General features: G+C 37.2%; 1 protein-coding gene across 2 annotated transcripts in view; it reads right to left on the bottom strand.

Moving 5' to 3' along the window:
- LOC101612486 (spermatid perinuclear RNA binding protein) overlaps window positions 1–21053 on the bottom strand; it is a 190558-nt gene that overhangs the window by 20643 nt on the left and 148862 nt on the right. For both annotated transcript variants that reach the window (XM_045154758.1, XM_045154765.1), the window contains 3 exons: window positions 9563–9655; window positions 8310–8509; window positions 3116–3274 (listed from right to left, as the gene is read on the bottom strand). In XM_045154758.1, the coding sequence (XP_045010693.1) occupies window positions 3116–3274; window positions 8310–8509; window positions 9563–9655 (452 nt within the window). The remainder of the gene's footprint in view (window positions 1–3115; window positions 3275–8309; window positions 8510–9562; window positions 9656–21053) is intronic.

The following is a 21053-nucleotide window of genomic DNA, read 5'->3' as shown; positions in this document are numbered from 1 at the left end:
CCAGCCCTATATACTAATTGCATTTTAATCATATGCACCAAATACTACCCTCCCAAATCCTCTCCAGTCCCACTGTGCCCTTTCTTCTTCCCACCACTTACCAATGGTGACACCACTAGCAACCATTAACTGTCATTAGCTCCTGAGGGAGGGGAGTAGCTTCAAAAGCCCCTCCACTATCCATTTAAAGTGTTGACTGGCTTTGACCATGTACAGATCTCATTTAGGTAACTATAGCTGCTGTGAGATAAGACTGAGTACTTTTTTGAAGTGAACCACTATGTATGTAATTCTACTGCAGTTAGTGTTTAAGAAGTGCTAAAGAAATTTAATGTCCCAAAGGATCATACACATAACCCTAATAGACATCACAGTTTGCCTAATGAAGTTCTTTGCTAGTTTTCCTAAGTAGGTACTGCAGCAAAGAAAGCTTAGTAAATATTTCTGAGTCTTTTGTAATAAACATCACCTCTTGATCAATTTTCATTCTTTACATTTTAAATATTTGGTGGCAAATTTCCAGTGTCCATCTCTAAAAGGTAACAAAGATAGACAAAATTAAGAGTAGGTTGCATAATCAGCATGTACAAAGCCCTGGATTCAACTCCCAGTGTGTGTATGTGCTCACAGATGCACCTACAATCAGTGACACTAATTTTTGCATGTGTGCATGTATACTTGTTCTTAACGCACATACAGGCCCGAGGTTGACACTGGATATCTTACCTAAATCACTCTCTACTTTACCGTGACAGGGTCTAAACCTAGCTCACAAAAACCAACTTGCCCTAGGAATCCTCTGGCTCTACCTCCTAAGCACTAGGATTATAAGCAGGTCACTACAACTGCCTGGCATTTACAAGGACACTGAGCATCCAAACTCTGCTTCTCACACTTACACGGCAAGTGGTTTATCCACTAAGCCACTGCCTAAACCCTAAACTATTTTAAATGAAGAAATAAGGGCTCTCCACTACATTTCCACAAAATATAAACAAGTCACTACCAAAACCTCTTTATACTCATGTGGCTGCTACCAATGCAGCCCACACTCCTCTATCCTTTCCTAGTTTGCTTTGTATTTGGTGGTCTAAACTTTATAAATCAAAAGCCATTACTTCCTTTGGTAAATATAACACTGCTAATAACACAATACATGGCCCTGTGACTACTACCTATAAATGAGCAGTATTCTTTTTTTAAAAAATTTTTTAATCCATTTTTTATTTATTTATTTGACAGTGACAGGCACAGAGAGAAAGACAGATAGAGGGAGAGAGAGAGAATGGGCGCGCCAGGGCTTCCAGCCTCTGCAAACGAACTCCAGACACGCGCGCCCCCTTGTGCATCTGGCTAACATGGGACCTGGGGAACCGAGCCTCAAACCAGGGTCCTTAGGCTTCACAGGCAAGCGCTTAACCGCTAAGCCTTCTCTCCAGCCCGAGCAGTATTCTTTACAGCCAGGCACCATACATTTACTCTTCAGGATCCTAGGACAATCCCCCAGTAGTCCTCTCCACACCAACCAGCCAAGTTCGAACTTCTTAAACACAAACTTTCAATTTCAGTCCAAAGTATGTACTCCAAGTATGGCCAAATTCCTCAAGTGAAACTGTGCCTGTAGTACATTATTCAGATTTTATTTAAATGTGTGACTTCATTTGAGATTTTTACATCATTATATTCATCTGGCATCACTGCACTATCAATTGTTAAAAGCATGCTTTTTTTGCCTACTTGCCAGGCAGTATCTTTAAGCTCTAAATAAAATGTCTGTAGCACCTGGAGCTAGGCACATACTGAAAGATTATGGACTGAAAAATAGTAATAAGCTGGTGTGGTAACACACACTTTTAATCCCAGCATTCCGGAGGCAGAGGTAGGAGGATTGCCATGAGTCCAAAACCGCCCTGAGACTCCATAGTGAATTCCTGGTCAGCCTGGACTAGAGTGAGAACCTACCTCAAAAAAGACCAAAATAATAATAATAATAATAATATCTATAAAATTCTAAATAAATGCTGCTTCAACTGGCAAAAAAATTTAATGTTAAGTCCTTGCTGTTACCCTAAAGTCAATTTCTTTATAAAAAAAATATACTCAACACAGACTCCATGAAACACTCCCACCACTACCAATGTGCTGTGCATACTTGGTATTTAGATTTTATCTCATTCTTTTATCTTTGGCAATAAGCTTACAGTATAGGACTTAATCAGATTCTGAGATACAGTCTGGTCAGTCCATGCATTCCTATAGGCCTGCACCCGCTAAATAATAGCCTGTTACACCAACATACCACACACATGCACACAAGCTTTGCACACATTTCACATAATCTTGTTTCCTTTACTGACTTTTTTGGGGGGTTTTGCCTATTAGTTATTGCTTATATTCTTGATTTTGTAGTTATGATAATACCAGAAGCACCTTCCAGGATCAGCAACAAAAAAACATTACCTACAGTGTATTTATGTTTTCTACAGAAAAGAGGTATATTGACAAATACTTTTAGAATTGATCAAAGAAAATAAAGATATAACACTGCATGGAAGTATGGCTGTATTCATAAAAATATTCATGAAATAAATCTGGAAAGAAATAAAATAGTAGAAATTGTCTCTGAAGCACACAAGCTTATATGTGCTGATTTTATTTATTTATTTATTTATTTACTGAGCAGATAGAAAGAATGGTTGCACCAGGGCCTGTAGCCACAGCAAACGAACTTCCAGATGCATGGGCTACTTTGAGCATCTGGCTTTACGTACTGAGGAATTGAACCTGGGTCCTTTGGCTTTCTAGCAATCACCTTAACCTCTATACCATCTCTCTAGCACTACTGATACTTTATTTATTTATTTTACACGTTTCTGAGATTTCAACTGTGCACATATATTACTGTTTTTTGTTGTTGTTATTTTGTTTTATTTTTTGAGGTAGAGTCTCACTCTAGCTCAGGCTGACCTGGAATTCACTCTATAGTCTCAGAGTGGTCTCAAACTCTCAACAATACTCCTACCTCTGCCTCCCAAGTGCTGGTATTAAAGGCATGCACCACCATGCCCGGCTATATATTAATTGTTTTTATAAGGAAAAAAAATATGAAATATACCTCTAAGGTACTGGAGGTTTCAGTTGTAGAATTTCCAGTATTATTGCTTGAGTTTGAAGACACTGTTTCATTTTTGCTTTCATTATCTGATTTTTCATCGGAACTCATGCATTCAATATCTGCATCAAAGCCTGTTGGGTATCCCATTGCCTGTAAAACCTGTGCAAATTACATCAAAGTACATTTTTATAAAGAAACTAGAGATCATAGAGGATAGTTAAAACTCTGAGAGCAAAAGTTTGAAATTCACAACACTGAGTTTCATCAAGTACCTTTCAAGAGCAAGATGGTGTCCAAGTCATAAATACTTTGTTAAATGAGACATACCTACCAGGGGTCATATACTCCATGAAAATGGGGGAAAAAAACACCTCAGAATAATTGGGTTAAATAAAGACCGAAATGCAACTTGAGGCTGCCACTAATCTGTTTAATTTGGAGATGAAAGAAACAGAATAAAAAGCACAATCGGGGGCTGGAGAGATGGCTTAGTGGTTAAGTGCTTGCCTGTGAAGCCTCAGGACCCCAGTTCAAGGCTCAATTCCCCAGGTCCCACAGAAGCCAAATGCACAAGGGGTACATGCATCTGGAGTTTGTTTGCAGTGGATGGAGGCCCTGCCACACCAATTCTCTACCTAACGGCCTTTTTCTCTGTCTGTTGCTCTCAAATAAATAAATAAAAATAAACAAAAAAAAGCACAATCAGGTTCAAACAATGGGGTGAAGTCAAATTCCACCCTGAAAAAAAAGTAAACCAGAGACTACAAAGAAAAGTTATCAGTCTAATCCTGTAAATTTCCTTTGATCCTCTATTTCCCAATCTGAAAAAACAGGAAGACTGGATTCACTGACCTCTAACTTCTATAGCTCAACCATGTGGGAAAACTGACCCAAGAAAGGCATCAAGAATATTTTCACCTTTGAATCAATTTGCCTGTTAAAAATATGGGCCAGGCGTGGTGGTGCACGCCTTTAATCCCAGCACTAGAGAGGCAGAGGTAGGAAGATCACCATGAGTTTGAGGCCAGCCTGAGACTACATAGTGAATTCCAGGTCAGCCTGGGCTAGAGCAAGACCCTACCTCAAAAAAATAGAAAATAAATAAAAATAATAATAATAATATCTGTAAGATGCATCCAACATGTGTCCTAGCTATGATTATGGTCCAATACATTTGCAGATAGCAATGGCATGTTGCAATGTCAAAAGGTTGGGCACTCCTGAAAGTTTCCTATTTATTGGCTTTGCTTTCAAATTAACCCATATCTGAGAACATAAAGGAAAGATTCAGTGTCTAGGTTTATTCATCATACCAAGTAAGCTACAAATAATTACCAGCTTGAATTTCTATCTCTCTCTCTCAAGGCTTGAGGGCTTTATAGCTACCTTCAATTTTAAACTTATATTTCCATCAATGCCTGCGATTTCTCAGTTTATGGGTGGGGGAAGCTTTTCAGAACAATTTTGTGTATGTTTGCCTTCTTATAAATCTCCTTCCAAGTAAGTTAAAGCATTTTTGTTTTATTTTTATATTGATATGAGGTGGTGAGAATCAAACCAAGGGCTATACACATGCTCACCACTAACCTAGTCCCCAGCCCTTAATTAAACCAATACATGAGAAGATGTGGAAATGGGCTCCTGAAGATCCCTTTATTTCAGCTCTTAACAATTTTAGGTTATTGGAGAATGCAAGAACATTCTATTTATTTATTTATTATACCAACTATACTTAATAAGTATTTTTGAAAACTTACTCACAAAGAAGAAACCAGCCTATGAGACAAAAAGCATCATGTATTAAGGAGGTTACCAACATAAATGAAACAGTGTTATTCTGAACAAAAAATAATAAGGGCTTAGGTAGAACTTTTGTACAAAGAAAACTTGAAATTAATTCGTGCAATTCAAGTATAGATAACTTGGTATTCTTATCACAAATAAATTCTTTGGATTTACAGAGGAGTAAAGCTAACAACCCCTTTTTAACATCTTTTTTTTTTTTTTTTTAATTTAATTTGTTAGTTTTCTTTTCAGTAAATACAGGCAGTTTGGTACCATTATTTAGGCTCATCTGTGATCTACCCCCTCCCATTAGACCCTCCTTGTTATTGAAAATGGGTCGTGCATTGTGGAGTTAGCCCCCAGTTATTAGTATGATAAATGTAACATCTTAAATTCTAAAAGTACTCAGGTGGTACTTTAAGTATACCAACTTCATTTGGTTATATTCTTCTCATCAATGTTTTATAAAGAAAACACCTTATCTGTTGACTCCTACAAATAATTCTCTCCCTGAGAAATTCCATCCTAAACAAGAGCCATCCGTCCAAAAATAGCACTAGATAAAGCAGGCTGCAAGTCAAAAGCCAAGCATCACAAATAAATGGCATTTGTTTCCTTTAGTAAAAAGTAAGGACATGGAAATGGATATAGATCAGTATTAAACTGCTGACCTGGTATGTACAAGGCCCTGAGTTCAAATTTCAGTACTACAAAAGGAGGGAGAATGTTTTCCCACTTAACACAATTTAAAACTTTAATGCAAATTATTTAATACCAGTTTTTCTTTGTTTTCCTCATTTATAAAAAATGTTATTTGTTACTACGTACCAATTCTGCACATTTACAAATAGTTTACCATTATATCAAGGGATACAGTGTCCACTTTCAACACAAATAGATAACTAGTAATTATGTTTTAATTTCTGTGTGTATGCTGTGTGTTGTCAGAGTGTGAGCATATGTCACAGCATATGTGGAGGTCAGTAGATGAACTTAGTTATGGATCATAGCCTTTATCTTATTCAAGACAGAACCTCTTTGCTTACCACTGCATATACTGCATACACCAGGCTAGGTGACTTACAAGTATTCATGAATTCTCCTGTCTCTACCTCCATATTGCCATAGGGACACAGTGATTATAGATGTGTGCTACTGTGACTGCCTTTACATGGGTTCTGGGGATCTGGATTCAGGTCCTCATGCTTACATGGAAAGAGCTTTATTCACTGAGCCACCTCCTCAGTCCACTAATAACTATTTTAAACCTAGTGAAAGCTATAGTTCTAAAAGAGGGTTTGGCCCAGCATATAAAAGACCATGGGTTCAATCCCCAGCACTACAAAAAAAATTAATTAACTTAAAATCAAATTATTTCATTATCTTCTGTAATACATGTTGCTCTCAGAGTATTCACTAGTATTAATTAACTACAGAAGTCAATTAGATAAAGAGTTCTCAGGTATCTGGGTTTGATAAAATTCTTCTTGATCAAACAAGATAGGCTCTTCTGAGCCACTTTTTCAAGTAGGCTCCATTATTGGTCTTTACCCTCATGGACAGTTGTAGTAGGACTCTTGTTAGGCAGGGGTTAACCAGAATGCCCTCATCCTCTATATGCAATCACCCTCAATATCTGACCACTATCCTCATTCCTCACAAACTTAGAGAAGTTGTTTTGAGTTTTGAAAATGCAGGTTAAGTAAAAAATAAAGATTGGAAAATACAAAATGCATTTAAAATAAAATAATGGCAATTATTTCTAACTACTAGAATTATGGATTTGCCCTTATTTCCTAGACCATGAATAACAAACACACATAATACCTTACAGTAAGAGAAAAAAAGTCAACTTTAAGAAAACCAGATGTACAAAAAACATTCTGAAAACTTAAAGAAGAACTATTTTGGCCTCAACATTGATACTGCCTGTCTAATCCAGTGCATAAAACTGAGTAGACTAGGGAGGCCCAGAAAAGCCTGCATACTACTTCTGACAAACACCAGTAGTAAGCCTCCATATTTTGCTTAACAACTGTAAGCTAAATAAAGTACTCAAGTACTGTAGGATACTGCTAGCAAATAGAATAGCCATGGGAAATAAAAAGATCAATTCCATCTTATGCAATATACTGTCACATGATAGCACTCAAGAGAAAATTAATCTTCAGTGTACATGATCTTTGACATTTTGGCATTCATTTCCAACAGATCAAATAAATACCATCATTTGAGAATTTCTACAAGTCTATATGCATAATCCATTGGTCCAGTGCTACTCCCTATGGAAAAATTATAGAGAACAGATTAGCACCTTGCACAAAGTTACTAATCAAATTTATTTATAACAGAAAAAAAATGGAAATGGCAAAACAACCAATAACAAGGAAAGGAAATAACAAACGTCCACACATCATATGAATCATACAGCCATTAAAAATTATTTGTGAGAAGCTGGGTGTGGTGGTATATGCCTTTAATCCCAGCACTGGGAGGCAGAGACAGAAGGATACCTGAATTCGAGGCCACCCTGAGACTACATACTGAATCAGCCTGAGCTAGAGTGAAACCCTACCTCGGAAAAAAAATATATTGTGAGAGCTGGAGAAATGGCTTAGTGGTTAAGGGGCTTGCCTGCAAAGCCAAAGGACTCAGGTTCAATTCTTCAGGATGCACAAGCCAGATGCACAAGGTGGCACATGCATCTGGATTTTGTTTGCAACAGCTGCATGCCCATTCTCTCTCTCTTTCTCCCCACTCCCCCCACGCCCCCTTCTCTCTCAAATAAATAAAATATTTTAAAAAATGATTTGTGAAAGACCTGCACTATTCTGAACCCATCAACATTTTGACATGGAAGATGGAGGAGGGAGGACAAAAGGAACAAGACAACAAAACAGAGAAAGAGCTACCTAGAAAGTAGAAGGTACTCAGTGGACTGGGGATAGGAAAGGGAACAAAAAAGGATAACAGGATGGGAATATGATCAAATTACAGTATGTTTATATATTAAAGTTCTCAATAAAAAAGTAGAAGTTATTTATGAAGATTTCAATTAACATGAAAAAAAACTAATGAAATATTAAGTGAAAAAAAACAGAGAATAAAATTGTATTATATATTTTGAGCCCAACCTAAAACAAACTATATAGAAAAAGAGTAGAAAAAACTAACATATATAATATTATCATCATTGCCTCAGAAATGTTACTGACATTTTAAGTTTTTCAGAATTCTCTAAATTTGATATAGTCAACATATACTATTTCACAACAACAAAAGAATAATTTTGTGATCTATATGTAAAAAGGTTTCTGTGTTATTGTGATTAAAATCTTGAAGATCTTGTTAAGTACTTTATCTGCAACCAACAATAATGAAACACTGGTAAGTAAAGAAAATACCTTACCTTCACTGCTACATGAAGTTTTGCTGTTTTCTTGGATGGTCCTGAGGCTTCATATGTTGTGCCATCCACATCTACTGACATTGTGAAGACTGGAGCGTGGACAGGACCAGACTGAGACAAAAGCTTATACTGAAGCCCAGGTCTGATCTGATTTAACCTCATTAGTGCATTCATAAGGTCTATTGCTTTACTATCCAGAACTGTTAAAAGAAATGAAATCAGAAATTAACTAGAAAACTATTTAACTTACACATTTGCAGGGTTCTACAATCACGATAAATTTACCAAGTGTATATAAAATGAGAATTTCAGAAGGCACAGACAAATTTCATTTCATAAAATGTCTTATAGTTAATTATGCTAATATCACTCAGTAAAAACAGTGTTCCTGTATCTATACATTATATCTACTTGTCAATATTCAGATATTCTTAAGCAATGAAACTAAGAAGCAAAAGAAAGCTATTTTAATTACTTTTTTTTTTTTTTTTTTTTTTTGGTTTTTGGTTTTTGGTTTTGGAAGGTAGGGTCTCACTCTAGTCCAGGCTGACCTGGAACTCATTATGTAGTCTCAGGGTGGCCTCAAACTCATGGTGATCCACCTACCTCTGCCTCCCGAGTGCTGGGACTAAAGACGTGAGCCCCCATGCCCTGCTTAATTAACTTTTTTTTGTCAGTTAAGATCTATTCATAATAATTCAAATCAATAAAATTTTTGATTTTTTAAATTTTACTCGGGCTATTAATCTTCTCTAGCTCATACTAGTAAGAATAAAAATTTGGGGGCTGGAGAGGTAGCTCAATAGTTAATGGCATTTGCTTGTTTGTGAAGCTTGATGGCCCAGGTTTGATTCCTCAGTGCCCATGTAAAGCCAGGTGCACAAAGTGGTGCATGCATCTAGAGTTTGTGTATAGCAACAAGAGGCTCTGGCATGCCCATTCTCTCCTCTCCTCCCCTCCCCCTGCTTGTTCATAAAGATATTTTTGAAAATAGAAAATAAATTAAGATTTGGACTGCAGTGATAACTCAGTAGTTAAAAGTATTTGTTTGCAAAGCCTCTGGCCCAAGGTTTGGTTCCCCAATACCAAGATAGCCAGACGTGCAAAATGGTACATATGTCTGGAGTCCATTTATGAGACATGAGGTCTTGGCCAACCCAAATTCTTTCCCCTCCCCCAACTATATCTATCTCTACTTCTCTAATGCAAATAAATAAAAATATTATTTTAAAAAGAATAAAGATTATACACACTTTTCCTTAAGTTTCGTTTCATCTTCTTATTGGGATCTTTATCATCCCCTAATCCATCTTCAAATGGCCTCTTTAGAGCTGAAGACCCAGCACCTAAAAACAAATTATGAACTCTTCACTGTCAGTCAAAACAGTGGCACATATTCAGATAGAAAAATCTCTGGAATCACAATAAGGATCACACAATTTTTTTCCACTGAGCCATTAAACTACCATATTTATAATTTAGAAATAAAAAAGGTTCTTAAACAATTTATCACTTTTTGTATACATCTACTCTTACATGTATTTATGTGTGTATAAATATATATGTATGTATGTATGTATGTGTGTGTGTGTGTGTGTACACACATACACACACACACACACACGATTGTTTCTATACTCCTAAAATTTATTGGCTAAAATTTAATTCCCCATGTATGGATGCTGACAGGAGGACCTGATGAACTGGATTACTGTGCTTGTAGAAGATACCTAACTGCATCTTTTTTTAACTGCTGAAGAAATGGCTCAGCAGTTAAAAGGCACTTGCTTACAAAGCCTGATGGCCTGAGTACAATTCCCCAATACCCACATAAAGCCAGATGCACAAAAGTGGCATATGAGTCTGGAGATATGGTAGAAGACCCTGGCTTGCCCAATTCACTCTGTCTATCTGACTGTCTGTCTCTGTCTGTCTGTCTGTCTGTCTGTCTCTCTCGCTCTCTCTCTTTCTCAAATTAAAAATAAATGCATGAGTAGCATTTGTGTCTGATGACATATAGCAGATACCCTGTATAAAGAATGGGCACTTACCCAACACCAAATCTACTGGAGACTTGATCTTGCAATTTCCAGCCTCCAGAACTTGAATAATAAATTTGTTATTTATAAATTATCTAACCTAAGGTGTTTTTTTTTGTTTTGTTTTGTTTTGTTTTGTTTTTCGAGGTAGGGTCTCACTGTGGTCCAGGCTGACCTGGAATAAACTCTGTAGTCTCAGGGTGGCCTTGAACTCACGGCGATCCTCCTACCTCTGCCTCCCGAGTGCTGGGATTAAAGGCGTGCGCCACCACGCCCGGCTTTAACCTAAGGTATTTTATTAAAGCAGCCTAAACAGACAAAAATAGCACATGTTTGATTTTTATTTCTTATATGCATGACTAGAAAAAAATCTGTCATCTGTGTATCAAAACATTGAAAGTAGTTTCAAGCTGGGAAGATGGATTAGTGGTAAGGCACTTGCCTGGCAAAGCCTATGGACCCAAGTTCAATTCCCCAGTACCCACTTAAAGCCAGATGCACAAGGTGCTGCATGTGTCTGGAGTTCGTTTGCAGTGGCTTAAGGCCCTGGCGAGGTCATGTTCTCTATCTATCTACCACTTTTTCTCTCAGTCTCTTATGTTTTAAAAAAGCAGTTTCTGCAGATAGGATTTATCTTTATTTATACATACCTTTTTGAATATTTACAAAATTTAGTATTACTAAATTTTATATATAAATAAATTTTTAGTCAATATGTTAACTCTCATGCTTTCCGAAACCTGATTATCAAACTACATAGTTAATTCTTCGACCTCACAAAATATTTTTCAGCAGGTTGGAAAGATGGCTAAGTGGTTAAAGGGCTAACTTGCAAAACCTGGTGGCCTGGGTTTGATTCCCAGTACCTACATAAGCCAGATGCACAAAGTGGCACATGGATCTGGAGTTCTTTTGCAGCGGCAAGAGGCCCTGGTTTGCTCTCTTTTGCCCCCCTCCACACTCATGTTCTCTTTCTCCATTCAAATTAATTAATTATTATTCAAGATTTTGTTTACAGTTGTCCATGGAATCTTTCTCCCATATCAACTTTGTATCAAAGTTTCTATGATCTCACAGTCATGTATCACTGTCTATTTCGTGTGTGTGTGTGTGTATGTGTGTGTGTGTGTGTATTCATGTGTTCTTATGCATTCTTAGCAGTTCTTGTCTCCAATTTTATTTTTTACAAAGTATTTTATCATGAGCCTTAGAAACAACAAAGTAAGATAGGAACAAAAATTAAATGAAAAGAATCAATTTCTTGGATAAAGCAACCAGTTAATGCTGTCAAGCATAAAGTAGGAACTTTGCTGTCCAAATTGAGAGAGTATGAGAGAACAAACAAGATAGAGAGACAAGGGGAATAGGAGAAGGGGGAAGGAAGGCAGAGAAGGAAGGAAGAGGGAAGGAGAAAGTGTGTATCAGATTTTTCTAAGGCAAGTTATGCTCAAGGTATTTGTCACATAAAATTTCCAGGTACTTCTAGTAAAAATTTATAATAATATTGAAATTATGTATTTTAGTTTTCTTTGGCATAAACAAGGGCTTTGGCATTTGCTTGGGTCAAAATTAACCACTGAGATCAATCAGGCTTGATGTTATCTTTAACAATATCTGCTTAGAATTATATTTCATTTGCATTTACATAAAACTATGAGTATGCCAGTCTTCAAGAATGCAAAAAGTTAAAAGACACTGTTTATTCAACCTCTCCTACTCATTAAGTCACATTAAAAGCAGTTCCCTAACTGATAGAAATCTTAAGCGTAAAGACTAAATACACAAATGTGTTCTCTCAATTAGCCAGCTACAGAGTTCTATAGATTAAGTTTGATTTAATCATGTCAGTAACTGAAAAATCCAGGGCTAATCATAAGAGTAATTCAATGCAGGGGATAAAAAAACAAGTTGTTTTAACCTTTATGATTTAGTAGTGAGGAATGATCATTTCTAAGACCAAATATAAAAATGAGCGCTTACCATATGCTTAGCACCATTTTTGATACAAGTATTAACATAATCCTCACAAGCACTCTATTAAGCCAGTACCTTTATCATTCCCATTATAAATATATTCACACATCTATCCAATAACAAGTATTTACAGTATTTATTATGAATAAGAACAAATTTAGGTGATAGATCTATAACGAGGACAATCTCTCTGTTTTCAAAGAGTTTAGGCACAGTGGTGGAGGCTAATGGCAATGTCATATAATAGCAAGTATACCAAAGAATAGTAAGAGGTGACCGCTAGAGAAGATGGCTTAGCAGTTAAGGTGTTTGCTTGCAATGCCAAAGGACCCAGGTTCAATTCCCTAGGACCCATGTAAGCCAGATGCACAAGGAGGCGCATTTACTTGGAGTTCATCTGTAGTGGCTGGAGGCCCTGGCATGCCCATTCTCCCCTCTCTCTCTCCCTCTCTCTCTCCTTCTCTCTCTCTCCCTTTTTCTCTCTCAAATAAATAAATAAATAAAATACATTTTTTAAAAAAAGAATATTAAGAGGTTCTTTCAGATAAATGAAAAGTTGCTCTTTGATATATGTGGTAATTAGAGTGACCAGAAAAATACAACTGAGGAGGCAACCTACTGACAAAGACCTACAACAGTAACAGTCAATTATTCACCCTTTTGGGGAAAGAATTCCAGTCAGAGAAGACAGTGTGTATGTTCTATGACAAGATCATGCTGAAAAACACTACGAAGATTTGAGTGGTGAGAGTGGCATGAAAGGGGAATAGGGCAGAAGAGACCTCCATTACAATACAAAGCATCAGTCCCTGATGCCATTAACTGATAAAATGCCAATATTCTACTTCCTCTTTGAAATGGTAGGTAAATTAGAAAAGGCTTTCTGATGAGAACAGTTAGAAAATCTGAAGAAAATTATGAAATAAATATCTGTTCCTAGACAATGAAAAATTAAAAAGTCAACATCTGAGTGATAACTAAAACCTTTCATCCAAGGGCCACATTTCTAGTAATGAGATCCAATAATGATCATTTCTAAGGCAAAACAAAAAAGACTAATAAAAATGATAAACCCTGGGACTGCAGAGATGGATCCAGTGGCTAAGTACATTTCCTAGGCAAGCATGACAGATGACCTGAGACAGCCTGAGACTGCCTAAGTTTGAATCTCCAGAACCCAAGGAAACAGCTGGGGGTCGCCATACATGGAAGTAACCGCAGTCTTATGGGGAGCAGAAGAATCACTGGAGATAACAAAGAACAGGCTCCATCAAAGAAAAATGGGCAAGTAAGGGATCAGGGTAGGCAAGTGCACAGGATGCCACAGTTGAGTACACAGGATGTCACATCAGCACATACACATGTACATACATCATACACACCAAACATACTTTGCACATGCAAATAAAATTAAAATATTTGGGCTGGAGGGATGGCTTAGCAGTTGAGTTTGCCTGCAAAGCCAAATGATCCAGGTTCAATTCCCTAGGACCCATGTTAGCCAGATGCACAAGAGGGTGCATGCATCTGGAGTTCATTTGCAGTGGCTGGAGGCCCTGGTGTACCCATTCTCTACCCCCCTTCTCTGTCAAATAAATAAAATTTATTTATAATAAAATAATTTATGATCAGAAAAAAAGGAAATATAAAAATGTATTAAGAAGTACAGGATACACACTAGAGAAGAAGCTATCATGGTTTTAAAAATGAAATGAAATTAACAAATTCTTAGGGGGAAAAAAAAAAAACCCTTGTGAAAAAAGTCATGAGAAGATGACAGACTTATGCTTAAAAAGAACATTAGATGCATCACTTAAATCCTTCCCACAGCTGGGCCTAGTAGTACATACACCTTTAGTCCCAGCACTCTGGAGGCTGAAGTAGGAGAATCACCCTGAATTTGAGGCTAGCCTGGAGTAAGTCATCCTGAGTGAGACCCTGCCTTGAAGAAAAAAAAAATCCTGGGCTGTAGAGATGGTTCAGTAGTTAAGGTGCTTGCCTGGGTTCAATTCCCTAGTACCCACATAAAACCTGATGCCCACATTGACACACATGTCTGGAGTTTGTTTGCAGGGAGGCCCTGGCATGCCCATATATTCTCTGTTTCTCTCTTTCCTCTCTGCCTGCAAACAAAATAAAATATTAATCAAAGCACTGTGCTGGGGCTCAGACAGGGAGAGGTATCACTTGGATAACATCCTCTCCCCCACTTGCTTTTCAAAAAAAAAAAAAAAAAAACCTTCCCATAACATGTCAGTCCCCTTCATCCTGCCCACCACACAAAACATGCCATCTTGACTGGGTCTGATGTGTGTGAGTTCCAGAAGCTAGATTCCTTTAGAAATCTCCCCTTCACCCTGCATATCACTGAAGACCTACCAATTTGTCTGGGACGAAAATGTGTAAGTTCCAACATCCAAATCCCTTTAGAATGGTGCCCTTTCGACCCCATAAGATGCACAGGAAGTGCCATCTCAAGTGGACCACATTAGGGCAAGGGACTTAAGTTCCAGCAGCAGGATTCCTGTAGGAAAACTCTTCCCTTCATCCTGTGTGTGAGCACAATCTACCTGCCATGGAGGCTAGGACCCCAGCTGGGCTTCAGCATTGATTTCCTTCAGCAACCCTCCTCTCCCCATGGTGGGAAGTACCAAATATCTTCCTTTTGGGCTGGGAGACAAACCACTGCAAATGAATTGATACCACCTCATGCACAAATAAGTCACAATTACTTCCAAGACTGAACTTGTCTAAGCACCAAAAACAGAAAAAAGACAAGAAGAAATGACCAGACACAGTTTAAAGGACTCAGTTAATGTGCCAGAAATATGACAGAAAGACCTGATCAAACTATTATCTCCTCACGGGTAAGTTATCAATGTAACATCAAAAACCAAGAAATACCAAGCCCATAGCAGGAAATGCCTGAGAGCTGCCTAGAGTTAACTACAAAGATCTCAAAAGAATAATTACAAATATGTACAAAGAACTCAAGAAATGAATAAAGGCATTAATGAAATCCTGATTAAGTTCAAAGAGAACATAAACAGATAGAAGAAATTAGGAAGTCTAGTCAGGATATGAAAATGGAACTCAATAGGGAGATAAAAGTCCTGAAGGAAAACCAAACTGAAATCAAGCTAGATAGAAATGAGCAAGTCAAACAAACAGCTATAGGAAAAATTCACCAATAGTATGGATCAAGGGGAGTAAAGAATATCAAGACTTGAAGACAAAGAAAAGGAATTGGATCAAGTGGTCAAATCCAATTAGAAGTTTAAAACACACACACTCAGGAACAAAACATAAGAAAAATGACTGACACCTTGAAAAGACAAAATATCCTAATAATGGGCATACAAGAAGGTCAGGTCAATGGCATAGAAGATATTTCATATAAAATTATAAAGCTAATTTACCAAATCTAAGGATCTAGGGAAAGAGACGGCCATCCAGTTACAAGAGGCATACAAAACACCAAATAGACTGGACCAGAAAAGAAATTCCCACATCATATGACACTCAAAACAGTAAATACACAAAAAAAAAGAAAGGGTACTGAAAACTGCAAGAAATACCTCATTACATATGAATGACCATCTTTCAATGGAAACACTAAAAGGGAGATGGCCAAGGAATAATGTATTTCAAGTCTTAAAAGACCAATCCCAAACTACTGTATACAACAAAATCATCTCTCATAACAGGAGAAAGAAAAACATTCCATGATAATAAACAATCTAAAGAAATCAATGAGAATATAGCCAGTGTTACAAAGGGTATGAAGTGGAATACTACACATTGAAGAGAAGAATAAACATATTCAAGAAGTTCCAGGTGAAAAAGAAATAATAACCAAAGCTAGAACAGTTGCTAAGCAAATGAAGACCAAGGTTAATGGTCTATACTTTACTTTGATGTGTTTCTGCCTGGTTTTGCTATTAGTGTAATGTTGGCTTCACAGGAGGAGTTAGGGAACATTCCCTCCTTTTCAATTTCATGAAGTAACTTAAGCATTGGTTTCAAATCTTCTGTGAAAGTCTGATTGAATTCTGTAGTGAACCCACCGAGGCCTGGACCTATTTTACTTGAAAAATTTTTGGTTCCAGCTTTAGTCTCATTACCTGTCAAGTCTCTATTTAAATTCTTCCTCTCCTCTTGCTTTAACTTTCGTAGATAGTATGTACCAAGAAATTTATCCATTTCTTAATTTTCCGGTTTTGTGAAATAAATTTTTCAAAATATATCCTTATGATTCTCTCAACTTCACTGGTGTGTTTTGTAATATCCTTTTTTCACTTCTAATCTTATTGATTAGGGTCTTTTCTTTCTTTTGGTTAATTTGGCTAAAGCTTTATCAATCTTAACTTTTCAAAGAAGCCAATCTTTTCATCTATTCTTTTGTTTTCTTAATTTGTTGTTTCACTGATTTCTGTGGCTAGAGACTCTGGTGCACCCATACTTACTCCCTCTCTCTCTGTCTGCCTCTTTCTCTTTGTATCTCTCAAATAAATTAAAAATAAAATATTTTTTAAGCTGGGCATGGTGGTACACACCTTTAATCCCAGCACTTGGGAGGCAAAGGAAGGTAGATCACCATGAGATCAAGGCCAGCCTGGAATAATAGAGTAAGTCTCGAGTGAGATCCTACCTCAAAAAAAAAAAAAGAGAGAAAAAAATTTTTTTAAATGTTTAGTATCTTTAACTATCAAGGAAATGCAAATAAAAACATCTTTGAGAGTCTATCTTACCCTGGTCAGAGTGGCTATTTCAAAAAATGACGTGGCTAGTGAGATGGGTCATCAGTTACAAGCATTGGCTTACAAAACCCGATGGCCCAGGGTTCAATTACCCAGTATCCACATAAAGCCAGATGCACAATGTAGGATATCTATCTGGAATTTGTTTGCAGTGGCTAGAGGCCCTGGTATACCCATTCACTCTCTCCATCTGCCTCTTTATCTCTTTCAGATAAATAAAAATATTTTTAAATAAAATAAAAATTTGATAATAAATGCTGGTGAGGATGTGGAGAAAGAGGTACCTTTATTCACTGTTAATAGGAGTATAAACTGGTATAGCCACTATAAAAATCAGTATGGAGGTTTCCCAAAAATCTAAAACTAGAGCCGGGCATGGTAGCGCACACCTTTAATCCCAGCACTCAGGAGGCAGAGGTAGGAGGAGCACCATGAGTTTGAGGCCACCCTGAGACTACATAGTGAATTCCAGGTCAGCTTGAGCTAGATTGAAACCCTACCTCGGAAAACAAACAAAAAAAAAAAAAAAAAAAACCAACTAAAATTAGATCTACCATGTGATCCAGCTATACCACTCCTAGACATATACCCTAAGGACACTACACTTTACTAAAGAAATACTTGCTCATCACCGTTCGTTGCTGCACTATCCACAATAGCTAGGAAATGGAATCAACCTAGATGCCCAACAACTGATGAATAAATTATGAAGATATGGTACATATACACAATGGAGTTTCATTCAGCTGTAAAGAAAAGTGAAAATTCACAGGAAAATGGATAGACCTGGAAAAACTTAAATTATCTCTGTGAGATAATACAAGCTCAGAAAGACAAATGCAGGCTGGGAAGGTGGTTCAGCAGTTAAAGGCACTTGTTTGCAAAGCCTACCAGCACAGGTTCAATTCCCAAGTACCCATGTAAAGCCAGTGCACAAAGTGGCACATACATGTGGAGTTCATTTACAGTGGCAAGAGGCCCTGGCATGCCCATACTTACTATGTAAATTTTTTTGTAATTTTTTTAATGAGAGAAAGAGAATTAACACACCAAGTCCTGCAGCCGCTGTAATCAAACTCCAGATCCATGCGCCAACTTGTGCACATGTTTGACCTTGCTTGCTTGCATCACCCTGTGCATCTGGCCTATGTGGGACCTGGACAGTTGAACACTATGTCCTTAGGCATTCTAGGCAAGTGCCTTAACCACTAAGCCATCTCTCTAGCCCATAAAAATATTTTTAAACAATAAATGAAAAGGAGGAGGGTATTTAATAGGTTGGCATTGTATATATGTAAGTACAATGATTGAGATGGGGAGGTAATATGATGGAGAATGGAATCTCAAAGGGGAAAGTACGGGGGGGGGGGTATTACCATGGGATATTTTTTATAATCATGGAAAATGTTAATAAAAATTGTGAAAAGAAAAAAAAACAACAAAAAAGAATAAATGAATAAAAGCAAAGGCCACACATTCTCTTTCATTCACATATTATGGCTTTGAGTATTTACACTTCTTTCTAAACTAAAGTGTCAACAGTAGAGGCCAGGAAACTAGGATGAAGTTTGGGGAAAGCAGGTAGAGATTAGGGGAGAAGGTAACAGATAGAAAATGGGAAGGAAAGAATACAGGATATGGAAAGGTCAAATAGAATGATAGAATACAGGGCATAGAAAGGTCTAAGCAGGGGAAGAGAAAAGGGAGTGGGGGAGAAGGAGGTATACATAAAACTTAAGTTGTTATTAGTAAGTCATAGAGAAACCTAATTCTTCATTTTTAATGCTATATTTTAGAGAGAGAAAGTAAAAGATAAAATATATTTGGAAAGAAGTACCCTGCCAAAGTGGAGAAAGCTTTAGCTTGAAACTACAGGATGTTGCAGATATATCTCAGTGCCAAGGATGGGTCATTCCTTCACCACTCAGTTTTTAGTCAGAAAGGCCCAGTGGGCCCCCAAAACAATATAAGCTAATGCTACTGATCTTGATTACCTCCCAGAACTAGATGGTAAGACAACACTGCTGAAGACACCACATACTGTGGTCACAGGACACTAAGAAATCAACCTGGAACTGAGCTAGAAGCCAACTCCCTGCTGGCTAGCTGCCATAGTGCGGGAAAGTGGTGCACAGGCTGCTGGAGGAGAAAAGTCAACAGTAGTCTTAACGAGCAGTGGGTCCTGCAAAGTACACAATCAACCAGCCCAGAAAGAAGTGCTCATAGATGAAATAGTGGCACATACATTATGGATATAACCAACTGTTCTCTGATGGGATGTGAAGCCTGCTCATTGGGAGGGAATTCATGCCTGGTACTGAAAACTGAGTCAAAAGCGTATGACTTGGAAAGATACAGGCTTTAGTGGGAAGCTACCACTGTTCTTTGGCTAAATGGATACAGTAAATTATCACATTACCTCCTAAATGTGTGTTTATGCCCACTAATTAATGCTATTCACACATGTTACTACAGAAGCATCTTTTTACAGATGGCAGTTAATACTGGAAAGAACAAAAACTCATTGAGGTGAAAAGAAATGTTTAACACTGGATGAGTCATCATCTGTCTATTACATACACACACCATACACTCAACTCACACCAAACACATGCATATGTGAAAAAGTCAAGGTAGAACAGAACTGTTGTTTTGTCGGAAAAAGATTTCAGGGGAAGGACAGAAGTAGGATCAGACAGGAGATGCTAAAACAACTCATGTGAGAAATGATGGCACCTGAGGCAAATACCAGCAATGAGAAGGTTAAACAAATAGTTGAACTCTAAACAGACTGAATGTAAACATACAAGATTAGCTGGCAGTTGGGATATGAGAAAATAAAAGAGAATCCAAGTGTGACTGGAAGAATTTTGACCTAAATACATAGATGTAAAGTTTTCAGTGACTGGGAAAGTTACAGCTAGGGGAGGAGAAGAACAGAGAAAGAGATTGAGAACAACAAGTTGTTTGGTATATAGTGTATGAATTGGGAATACTTTCAAGATTTATAACACAAAATGGTCACATTAGCAAGCTTACTTTGTCACCCATATGCAAAATATGCTTTGTTTGACTTTTTGCCTCTACTTTTTTTCCAGAAAAACCACTAACAAACATCAATGTAAAGAGAAAGACTGTGTAAGGTACAGTGCTGGAAGTTAAGAATAAGAAGCCTACCAATGATCTTGAAGAAAAATATTTGCTCTCCCTCATAGATAGGTAGAAACATTAAAGTGTGAACTGATTACACCATGTACAGTTCCTTTCAAACACAATGCAGCAAGATTTACAGCTTTCTTCCTTGGCAGCGTTCAGTTTACCTTCAAATGTCTAGCATTTGGAAAATGCTCCATGGTACTTAATTAACTCTTAGTTATAAAATCAATTTTTTAAAAAGGGACAAACTAAAAAAAAGTACTTGTAAGACTTATTCCAAAGATATGTTATTTATAGTTCCAAATCTCTGTGTTATAAATTGTATCCTATAAAATAACATATTTGCAGGTCTTTAAAATCATTTTAGAAAAGGATGATCAAAGGTAATTAATGTATTTAGGAGTACCATTAAAAAAAAAAACCTTAGAAATTGCAAAGTGGTATATCTTAATGACATATCTATATAAGGAGAATGGCCTGGAAATGAATTTAGGATATTCATAGATTGTTTTATTAGTCAATTTGTTAAGAAATATTGTGTTGCTGTCCTTGGATGCCACAGTTGAAAACAGTTTTTTTTGTTTTTGTTTTTGTTTTTTTTTTAATGTAAAAGCCCAGGCTGGCCTCGAAATCCTGATCCTCCTGCCTCCTCTGCCTATTCAGCAATATCCTACTGGCATGTGCCACCACAACTGGCAAGACCGTTTTTAACTGAGCCATGCTGGCTGCAAAAAAGAAAAAGTAGCTCAGGTTTTGGATATCTTAAGTCTGGGATAAGTTAGACGTCTCTGTGGGATACTAAAGAGCATTGTAGG

This window comes from Jaculus jaculus, chromosome 1 (genome assembly GCF_020740685.1).
Source record: "Jaculus jaculus isolate mJacJac1 chromosome 1, mJacJac1.mat.Y.cur, whole genome shotgun sequence".
NCBI classification, from domain to species: domain Eukaryota; kingdom Metazoa; phylum Chordata; class Mammalia; order Rodentia; family Dipodidae; genus Jaculus; species Jaculus jaculus.
Note: the sequence above shows the minus strand (reverse complement) of the source record. Positions and strands in the feature narration are given on the sequence as shown.